Raw genomic sequence first — 10,922 nt, 5'->3', positions numbered from 1 at the left:
CTCCCGTGTGAGGAAAGGCTGAGGGAGCTGGGGCTCTGGAGCTGGACAAGAGGAGACTGAGGGGGGACTCATTCATGGGATCAATATGGAAAGGGGCAGTGTCAGGAGGATGGAGCCAGGCTCTGCTGGTGACAACCAGGGACAGGACAAGGGGCAATGGGTGCAAACTGGAACACAGGAGGTTCCACTGAAATATGAGAAGAAACTTGTTGGGGGTGAGGGTGGCAGAGCCTGGCCCAGGCTGCCCAGGGGGTTGTGGAGTCTCCTTCTGTGCAGACATTCCAACCCGCCTGGACACCTTCCTGTGTAACCTCATCTGGGTGTTCCTGCTCCATGGGGGGATTGCACTGGATGAGCTTTCCAGGGCCCTTCAGCCCCTGACACTCTGGGATTGATTCTGTGATCCCGCTGCTCCGGGAGGTTTTTGGGGATCCTCGGAGCCGCAGCTCATCTGCCCCGGCGGCTCCCGCCCCCGAGGCACCGGGAGGGAGCAGGGGGACCGGGACCGAGCGGCACCGAGCGGGACGGAACGCGGCGGAACGGGACAGAACGTGCCGGCCCGTGAGGGGACGCGGGGTGACGTGAGGGGACGCACAGCTCCGCCCCCCCCGCCCCGCTGCGGCGGCCAATGGGAACGGGGCGGCCGCTGACGTCACGCCGCCGGTCCCGCAGCCGCAGGGGCGGCGGAGGGCGCGGGTCGGTCAGTGCGCGTCCCGCCGCGGCCGCAGCACCGTGTCCCGAGTGCCGATCCGCCATGTCGCGACACAGCTCGCAGGACGAGAACCTGCAGGGTAAGGGCGGTGTCGGTGTCCGTGTCCGGGCTCCCTCCCTGCGATCGCGCCGGCCTGCGCGGCGCCGAGGCGGCCGGTCGGTCGGGCCGCCCCCTGGGCCTGCCCGGGCAGCGCCTGTCAGCGGCCCCGGGAGCGTGTGCTGGGCCGGGCTGACGGGATCCGCTCCGTTAGCCCCTGGCCGCGCACCCCGGCGGGGATTGCTCCTTAAACCGGGGGCGGAGCTGCCTGGGAGCGCGGAGATGAGCGTGGGCAGAGCGGATCGGTCGGTGCGCTCCGGGACGGGAGTCGCTGGGGGCAGCGCAGGTCAGCCGCACGGACCGTGTGTTCAGCAAGGGCCGGCAGGGAGCTCACCCCGAGACCTGCGGGCGACGGCATGAACCCATGTACGCGGTGGTTTTAGCCATTGAGGGAGGCGTTCTCATCTTTCTGCGGCATTTCGCCTTTTTGTTCCTAGTTTTGAAAGCCATCTATTAAGAAATTAAGATTTCCAGAGCTACCTGAGTGCTTTTTTTAATGCTGGTCTGTACTCCCACAGTGTGTATCCTGGGCTGGAACATCATGTAAGATCATTCTCCTCAAAAATCCATCCCTACAACTCAATCTGTTCGGTTTGCGTTGCCACGCTAGACGTGCGTATATTTCCAACTTCGTAAAAATATGGGCTTTTTTGCCTTTAAAGATGATACAAGAGCATATTCCTAGTGCACTGGCACAACCTGACCCTTAAGACTGCCTAAAAGAAGAATGTACTGTGATCCTTTTGTTACAGTTTTCATCCTCTCCATGTTTTATCATGCATTTTTCTTTTTTTTTATTTTTAAGCAGAAGCGAGGCTAAATTTCTGTGTTCACCAAACAGCAACAACATTTGAGTTTTCAGGGTCTGTAAAGCCCATTAATGCTGGATCCAGTAGCACTGCAGTCGGCAGCGCTGGTTTGCTGTATGAAGCGGTTCTGCTCGCCTGTGGTGCTGATGACTGTTGAGATGTGATGGTGCCTCCAGCGCTGTGTGTCTTTCCAGGAGAAAACAGCTCCCAAGGGCTGTACAGATCACTGTAGTGCAGCACACGGGGTCTTTGTGCTTTGGGAGCAGGGGGGATGTGTGAGGAGCTCCAGTTGGACACTGTCTCATTAAACCTCAGTGGTCGTGATCGTTCTTTGGTAACAGCTTGGGCTTCCATCAGAATAGGGAAAAGTTAGTCTGGGTATAAACACATACCCAGACACATACCATACAGTGTCACGTGGAGGGGAAAACAAAACAAAACAGTTGTGAAATAAAAGAGGCTATCTGGAAAAATGCTGCTTCAAGACTCAGTAACCCAGTATGTTTCCATCCAAAAGATACTGTGGTTATCTGGCTTTTCAGAAGAGATGAAACAACGTTATTAATGCAGATTAAGCAGTTTGGCTTCTTGCTGTTTTCATTTCATTCGTGAACCTTCAGTCTCAACCACAGTATCTTTCTTCATTTGATGTTTCTGTTTCACGCTACATCTCTGCATTGGCGTCTCCCCCCTGCGTGCCGGTAAAACCTCTCCTTCCTCCCTCTGTTCTGACGTGGTTTGCTCCTCATGCTCTGCCCCGTCCGTGCGTCTGCCCCTGTCCGTCTGTCTGCCCCTGTCCATCTGTCTGCCCCCGTCCGTCTGTCTGCCCCGTGCGTCTGCCCCGTCCGTGCGTCTGCCCCGTCCGTGCGTCTGCCCTGTCCGTGCGTCTGCCCCCGGCTCCTTCTGCTCTGTGCACCAGGATCCCGGGAGTTTCCCCTGCCCGCTTGCTTCTGCAATAACTGTTGTATTTCCTGCAAACTGCTGTTTGCACACATCAACATGTTACATCGATAAATTCCACTGACATTTGTATAATTCAGATATTATCTGTCCCCTGAGCTGGTTTGTGAACGAGCCAGCAGGTACGTTGTGCACGGGTTACTCGTAGTCCAGAGAGAGTTGTTGTTGAGCACACTCTTAAAAAAACAAAGCAACATGTGACTCCATGTTAAATATACTGCGAGTAGCAAACACGTGATCTGGTCGTTGCCACATATCCTCTGTTGCTTAACAGTAACACCTAAAAACGCTTACTGAAAAAAGGCCCAACAAAACACAGTTATGGGATTCTCCAGCCTAAAATATTTTTGATAAATGGATAAATAAACTTCCGCAGAGAAAGTCCTTGAGATTATTTTATTTGCCTACCGCCTACGCTGAACAATAAAAATGAAGCGTATCCTGCAGTAAAAGATCTTCAGCTGCAGGAAGAGACATGATGTACTGAGCAGCCTCTGGGCAGCTCCGGCTGCCCGCAGAGCCCCCGCGCCGGGGCATCGCACCGTGCTTGGAGCTGAGGTGGCAGCATTCATGCTTCTGCCTTTCAAAGCGGCCCGTGGTGCTGGGGAGGATCAGCAGCCTCACGGTTTAGATGCCTTTCACATGAACCCCTTGGTTCATTCTGGTTCTGTTTGCAATTCTGCCACCAGGTTCCTGGGTAGAGCTCCACTTCAGCAGCAATGGCAGTGGCAGCACCGCCACCCCGACGGGCCAGGAACAGGTGCCTGCCTCCATTTCCATTCACAACGGCGACATGGAGAAGATTCTCCTCGACGCTCAGCACGAGTCTGGAAGAAGCAGCTCAAGAGAAAGTTCTCATTGTGACAGGTAAGCAGAGCGCTTGGGCGGAGGCCAGTGGTGCTGCTGCACAAACAAGAGGAAATACAAATACAGAAATGCTGACATACGTGTATGTATATACACACGCACATGCATGTACGTATATGCAGAGAGAGGAAAATTTCATGCTTAAAAGGCTGGTATTTAAATACTAGAGTAACATTTGGGTAGAAGCCTGTCCTGAAACCAGAAAGAAGGTGCAGGGAGAGGACGCTCGAAGACTTCCTGCATCTCGTGGAGATGCCATGGTGTGGTTTTGGTGCCATGGCGGGGTTTTGGTGCCATGGCAGGATTTTGGTGCTATGGCAGGATTTTGTTGCCATGGCGGGGTTTTGGTGCCATGGCGGGGTTTTGGTGCCATGGCAGGGTTTTGGTGCCATGGCGGGATTTTGGTGCCATGGCGGAGTTTTGGTGCCATGGCAGGGTTTTGGTGCATCTTGGTGAAGTCCAGCGGCAGCCGCTGCACTGTGCGTGGCTGTGCTGCGTGTGTGCAGGCAGCAGCCTTGTCCTGGTACATTGAATACTCCGGGGCCGTCATTAATTCATGTGTCTGATTGTAATGGGCTCTGAAGTCTGCAGCCTAAAGCTTAACAGTAGGATGCAGGACTTGCTAGTTTGAATTCAAAGCAAACCCCACTTCCATTCCCCATTTTCTGCCCATTGTTATTAAATAAGTTGCACAGGCCAAATCATACAGCTTCCCAGGCCTATCTGTGCACTGCTGAAAACCAGCCCTGTGCAGCAGTCTGCTTGGCAGGTTGTTAGGAAATCAAAGATTAATTGAATACGATGGCTGGATTGTGTCACCCGCTGACAGATTAATCTCGTAAGGTAGGGTCAGGGCACTCTGGCTCTTTGGGAGAACTCTTCTTACAAGCCTTATTGGCTGGCTTTTAGTTCATACCACAAACCCTGTCACACAGAATGTAACGAGTTGTTTCTTCCTTGCTCTTCTGTTCTTCAAGCCCTCCTCGTTCCCAGACACCGCAGGACAGTCACCGAGCTCTGGAATTAGAGAGTCACAGCAGCGGGGAGAAGAACAGCTTTCAGGTAAAGAGCTTGTCTTGCTTGGGGACAAATAATTTCTTACTCGTTGTTTAAAAAACAGCATTAAGAAATAAGAGGTGAAGCTGCTAATGTAGAGACTTAAATAACTTAGTAACTTGGATTAAGGTTTGCAGAGTCAGGCTTTGGGTGTTTGCGTCTGACTTGCGCAGAGTTTGTTTTTTAAACTAACCTGAGATATTTGAGAAGGATTGAAGTGCCCTGATTTCTTGCCTTTCCAAATGGCTGGTTCTCACGTGCCTCTTTCCCAGCACAAGCTGGAAGCACCACCCTTCAGATCCTACAAGTAGAGAGAGAGAAAGGCTGCTCCAGAGCACAACGCTGGCTGGAGCCAGAGCCAGAGCCAGCGCCGGAGCCAGCGCCTCGCTCCGTCCCCAGCTCTGGGGACCCTGAGGCGTGTTCTCTGTGCTGCTTCACTTCTCCTGTGCAGCGGGCGTTATGCTTCTCAATAGGCCCATGGTGATGGGAGTCTAAAGATTGAGAGACAGCTGCATTTTACGTTGGGGTGTATAGGAAGTTTCTCAGCAGGGCAGGTACCCGCGCGGTTGTACAGCGAGCATCAGGGTCCTCTGGGCAGCTCACCCTGCGGGAGTTTCCTCTTCCTCCTTGACTGTCACCGTGGTACTGGTTGTGCATCCCCACAATGAAACGGTGTTTAAATGCACAACCTGCGCATTGTGAATGTAAAACGGGAATTTGGCAGCAGCAAGAACTTCCGGAGTCACCTAAACATGACAGCAAATAACGTATGTTGTCAGAGCGCTGCCATAGCTTTGTGATTCCTGTTCATGTTAACAACTAGCACTTAGCATTTCTACGTGTGGCTTTGAGAAGCTCACTGGTACTCCTGCTTTCATTTTGTGCCTTTGTTTATGTACTTGCAAAGAAAGTTAGTAAATACGTTTGTGAGAAGAACGGGGAAAGGGATGCTGTGCATTAACCATGCTTTGGCAATGTGTAGTTTACTGCGTGATGACGGGCTAAACTCTCAAGTCTTCACTGTAATTAGATACTAGTTTAATATGAAAAAAATACATTTTGAGCAGTGAAGTATTAGAACTATTTAAGTAAATTGCTCTGCTCTTGCAAAGACTCGCTGTATTATCTTGGGTGAATCACTCTGCCTGCGCTGTGTATGTATAGAGATACTATTTGCTCTTTAAATTATGTTTTGTGCCTGTGCCACATGGTTACAGAGTTAGCAGCCGGCAATTAGAAACCAAGAGAATACTTTATTGGAGCCTCTGCGTGAAAAGAAATAGCGATGTACAGTAAACTGGCAAGAGTCAGCAGCACCAAGTTACGCTCCAGTGTGGGACTTCTTTTAATTCTAGGAACAACTCGGGCCCTTTGCATTTTACTTTAAAAAACCCTGGTTTTTTTCCATCCCCTCCCATTTTCAGTGACAATTGTTGCTCTTGTGTAGCTGAGGGGGCGCTGGGCCTTGTCTCAGGGTCCCCTTGGTCCCTTGGCTGTTAGTTCAGGGCTTGTCTTTTCCTGCCTGCTCTTAAACACTTTTTACACCCAGTCTGTGTGTTGGCTGTTTGTACAGAATTTACAGCACTTACCCGTGGGGTTTAACTTCATGCAGTTGTAGGTTATACAGCTGTACCAACAACACGTGGGTGTAGTCGGTTCTCAAAACGACAAGAAAAGCGCTTGGTCCCATTGCCTCGTCCTTTAGCTGCAGCTCCCGTCATGGCTACAGCTCCTACAGGAATCACCAGCTCCGGGTTAGCTGAATACATGGCTGGAAATCAATTCTATTGCCAGAAAACTCCTCCGAAGTTTAACGATCATTATTTAGGCTTTGAGAAGAACTGAAGTTAGAAAACCATCAGAATGGAAGTTCCCTGGGCAGTTTCATTTCCATTCCTGCGTGTGTACATGTGCATATGTAGCTGGTTTAATTCTGTGATCAGATGCTATTTTTATCGCGAGACCTCGGCTCCATTTAACGCGTGTGTGAGAAGCGAAGAGCTGTGTTGTGATTCAGCTTTTCTGCTGTAATTCACTGGATGGAAACACAGCCCCGGGCTGTCCGGGGCTCATCTCCGCACAGGTAGAGCTGGGCTGGCTTAGCTGCTTTACCAGGCTGGGATTAGAGTATTGATAGTTTCACTGGCTCGTGTTCCCGAGCTCGAGGACGGTCAGAGGCACGGCGGCTGCTTCTGAACATGGGCAGAAAGCTTCTTGTGCCAAATGCCGGGCAGATGTGTAATTGGAGATATTTTCAGGTCCTAGATGGAACAATCCAGTGCAGGGCTCTGGTGTCTGATGTGCAGGGTAGTCTTAAGCAAACTTGAGCACAAGCCCTATGGGGAGAGGCTGAGGGAGCTGGGCTTGTTTAGTCTGGAGAAGAGGAGGCTCAGAGGTGAGCTCAGCACTCTCTAGAACTACCTGAAGGGCAGTTCTAGCCAGGTGGGGATTGGGCTCTTCTCCCAGGCATCAGCAATAGGACAAGGGGCCATGGGCTTCAACTCTGCCAGGGGACATTTAGGCTGGATATTAGAAAGCAATTCTGTGCAGAGAGAATGTTCAGGCATTGGAACGGCTGCCCAGGGAGGTGCTGGACTCGCCGTCCCTGGAGGTTTTTAAACTGAGATTGGCCATGGCACTTAGTGCCATGATCTAGTAAACAGACTAGAGTTGGACCAAGGGTTGGACTCGATGATCTCTGAGGTCTTTTCCAACCCAGTCGATTCTGTGATTCTGTGATCTGCTCTGAGAACAGACCTCCCTCAGCCCCATCCTTAGCAGGAGATACTTGAGGACAAGGGGTCTGGAGAGTCCCCAGCGGGACGGGATGGGAGCAGCGAGTGTGGAGCCGTCCCGGTCCAGCCCGCCCTCTGATAACGGCTCTTCGGCTCTTCGTTTCAGTCTGAAGAAGATTTCCTGGAGAGGAGGAGGGAGGTGGAAAGGCTCCTGAAGAAGAATGCGGACTGGATATGGGACTGGTCCAGCCGGCCCGAGAACATCCCCCCAAAGTGAGTGCTGGTGCTGGGCGGTGAGGGCAGGGTGGTGAGCGCTGGTGCTGGGTGGTGAGGGCAGGGCGGTGAGCGCTGGCGCTGGGCGGTGAGCACTGGCGCTGGGTGGTGAGCGCTGGGAGCGCGGCCGCAGTCCTGCCCGTCCCGGCACAGCTCGGTAACGCTGTCACGGTGTTTGCCCTCACACCAGGGAGTTCCTCTTCAAGCACCCGCGGCGCACGGCGACCCTGAGCATGAGGAACACCAGCGTCATGAAGAAGGGAGGGATATTCTCAGCGGAGTTCTTGAAGGTTTTTCTCCCATCTCTGCTTCTCTCTCATTTGCTTGCCATTGGACTAGGGTGAGTTTTAACTTAAAGAATCTATATTTTTTTAGCTGTGTTCTCTGAGGCCTGATTCTGCCTCCCAGTTCCCTCACTGAGCGTGTGTTGTTGATCCGCAGGGTGTACATCGGGAGACGCCTCACGACCACGGCTTCGAGCAGCACGTTTTAAAGGCACCGGCGTTTGGAAGCGAACGCTGAGCTGGGAGCACAGGAGGGGGGAGCAGGAGGGGCCGAGCCCGCACTGACCGTGTGGCCTGTAACTGCTGTGCTGCTGGTTCAGGAAGAGGGAAAGAGACAGTAGAGCTGAGGGCTCAGATGCAGCCTCCGGATCAGCCCGCAGAGCATGGTTTAGATGCTGTAACATCGCTGTATTGCTTTGTAGTGAAGTATCTCTGAAAATTCAACCGCTTGGTGTTTCAGAACAAGCCTGGCTTTAGTAGAGCAGCTGTGCTTCAGCTGGGCATTCACCTGCACTGCTGTCCTGTTGTGCTTCATCCATGAGTGTTCATCGCTGCTGCTGTAATCACGGCAACAAGGGATTAGCCTAAACAATGCGTGGCCTTATGTATCTATAGGGGAATGCGGAGCCTTTCCCTCGCTCGGGGCAGCTCCCCGCTCGGTTCTGCTCGGCTCCTCGTGGCCGCGGCACCATCAGCCGCAAGGAACGAGCGGAGCACAAACTTCCCTGGGGTTTCACTAGTTCAGAGTGTGATGCACAATAGCCTGAGTTTAAATTTGGACTTTAGTGCCTAATAAATAGTTTCTTTTGCAAAGACACTTAAATAAGTCCCCGGTTATTAGTCGTTCCTTCTGTTGTATCTACTTGCAGACTACTGCTTCTCAGTCTTCTCGTCTGTAAAGTAATAACAGTTGCATCTTATATTTGCCTCCTCCTTGTATAGATTTAAAAAAGGGTTGCTTGCATATTTGTTTTTACTAATGGAATGCTTTTTCATTCAGTGATTTTACCTTATTTAATGAGAAGAAAATGAACGTTTGCCAAAATACCGTGTTTTATATATTTAAATAAAAAGGTTCCTTGTGGAGTCAGAGTTCTCTCATTCCTTTTTCTCTAGTAATCGTTGAAAGCGGCTGATAATGCTCTTTGTCTTTCAACGAGAGCTTCACCCTGTTCACTTGCATAACCAACTTAAGTTTCTGTAGGAAACAGCTTCGTTGCTTGTTCCTGAAGGGGCCGGTGGCTGGGCCGGCAGCAGGAGCCACAACTGAAACTCACTGAACTCACTGAACTCGCAGATGCGCATTTGACTTTGTACTGTCATCATCATTTACAAAATAAATTTGCTACTTTATCCTTGTTTCGCAGTCCTGACTCTTCCTTCCCTGCTTGCAGCAGAACCCGCGGGTGCGGGTGCCCGTGACGCTGCCCAGAGCCGCGGGTGCCCTGGGCTGCAGCGCTGGGGCTCCTCGAGCCCCTGAATCACACCCCGTGTGCAGCGCGACCAGGGGCTGTCGGGGGTTCCTGCTGGATGTGCAATGGAAAACAGATTTTTAGGAGTATTTTAATTCTGAATAATATTTCTCACACGTGACATAGGACACAGGTTTTCTTTAACCTGACTGCAGGCAGAGCTGAACCTCAGTGTCCCACTCAAGCAGTATTAAAAACATGGGTGTTGGGGTGACTGTCAGATCAGCAGCTTCCACCTCCTTTGGAAAAGCAAAGGTTTTTAAATACATTGCATCTAAAGGTAAATGAAGGATTGCCCATCAGCACTGCTAGGATGGGTTCCTGTCTGACTGTGGGCAGGGGGACCCTGGAGCTCCCGCACAGGTTATTGAACCTTTTCCTGCCTGTAGCGTGGTTGTTGCATTCACAGCATGAGGATGAGCCAGGGGCCGGAGCTGATCCCGACACCCATTGCAGGCTCTGCTCCTTGGGAACCGCTGTGTGCCAACACCAAACCCAGCCCAGGCTCCGCTCACCCCAAACCCAGCCCAGGCTCCGCTCACTCACCCACAGCTCCTCACCCCAAACCCAGCCCTGGCTCCGCTCACCCCAAACCCAGCCCCAGCCTCCACTCACCCCAAACCCAGCCCCGGCCTCCACTCACCCACCCACAGCTTCTCACCCCAAAGCCAGCCCTGGCTCCGCTCACCCCAAACCCACAGCTCCTCACCCCAAACCCACAGCTCCTCACCCCAAAGCCAGCCCTGGCTCTGCTCACCCCACACCCACAGCTCCTCACCCCAAAGCCAGTCCTGGCTCCGCTCACTCTAAACCCAGCCCTGGCTCCGCTCACCCCAAACCCGCGGCTCCTCTCACCCTGGCGGGTTTGATCTCCAGCCGCTCCGCACGTCCACAGGGAGGTCTGATCTCGGTCTGTGTTTGTGTGCAACAAAGCAATTCAGTTTCATCTTAAATCCCATTCCTGCCACATCCAAACCCACCCGAGGAAGAACTGGACCTCAGAGGCTGGTCTGTCTCCTCCCAGTGTTTTTCATCACGTAACCAGCGATGGGCTGTCACAGACACACTCTGCTGATTGAAGAACAACTGCGCTGACAATTAAAAACACGTGCGCAGGACCTAAGAAGCAAGAGTTGTGCAGGAAACTCCTGCAGGTTTACAGAACAGCCTTGGATGGGCCACATCCAGCACAGCCCCGCTCAACGGGGTGCTGGGGACTCAGCACACCCAGACCGCTGACTCTGCGAAACGAGCTCCAAAAATCTTACCTCTAACTTGTAGCAAAACCTTTGCTCTGCCGGTGATCCTGAGCCGGCTCAGCGCCGGGCAGCGTCTGCAGTGCCGCGCCGCGTACCCCCACCTGGCTTTGGACAAAATGAATTGATAAAAGTGCCACAAATCATCAAAAACTATTTAATTGGAAGTGGTACAAGCAAATCATGTTTTATATAGTAGATTTCATCATATGCTTTTCCTTTTTCCTCATATTCCGCTTACATTTACTGAAAAAATAGCTCAAAACTAGAGAGCACTAGAATATTCAGCGGGTACGAACAGATGACGGGCTGTGCGTCAGAGGCACGAGCGCTCACAACTAACCCTTGAGAACCGACACAAACATCTCCGGGCTGGCTCCTTAGGCCAGTTATCCCACAAAC

The 10,922-nt window shown here is 52.2% G+C and overlaps 1 protein-coding gene across 1 annotated transcript; it reads left to right on the top strand.

Annotated features, from left to right (window-relative positions):
• The first annotated feature begins 645 nt into the window (after positions 1–645).
• Positions 646–9,147, top strand: BNIP3 (BCL2 interacting protein 3). The gene is made up of 6 exons (XM_080347988.1): positions 646–791; positions 3,267–3,444; positions 4,422–4,506; positions 7,402–7,508; positions 7,699–7,848; positions 7,950–9,147. Exons 1-6 carry the CDS (start codon positions 755–757, stop codon positions 7,999–8,001), a joined length of 609 nt encoding a protein of 202 aa, XP_080204114.1. The 5' UTR covers positions 646–754; the 3' UTR covers positions 8,002–9,147.
• The last annotated feature ends 1,775 nt before the right edge of the window (positions 9,148–10,922 follow it).

The sequence above is a fragment of the Nesoenas mayeri genome, assembly GCF_963082525.1.
Source record: "Nesoenas mayeri genome assembly, chromosome: 7".
In the NCBI taxonomy this organism is placed as follows: Eukaryota; Metazoa; Chordata; class Aves; order Columbiformes; family Columbidae; genus Nesoenas; species Nesoenas mayeri.
The sequence above is the reverse complement of the archived record's forward strand: the minus strand, read 5'-3'. Positions and strand labels throughout refer to the sequence as shown.

Bases quoted from the DNA above. Each gene is read 5' to 3' on its own strand.
- BNIP3 (XM_080347988.1), top strand. From the start codon at position 755: ATGTCGCGACACAGCTCGCAGGACGAGAACCTGCAGG. The intron at 4,507-7,401 runs GTAAAGAGCTTG...TCTTCGTTTCAG, and splicing joins GGGAGAAGAACAGCTTTCAG to TCTGAAGAAGATTTCCTGGA. The intron at 7,509-7,698 runs GTGAGTGCTGGT...CCCTCACACCAG, and splicing joins CCCGAGAACATCCCCCCAAA to GGAGTTCCTCTTCAAGCACC.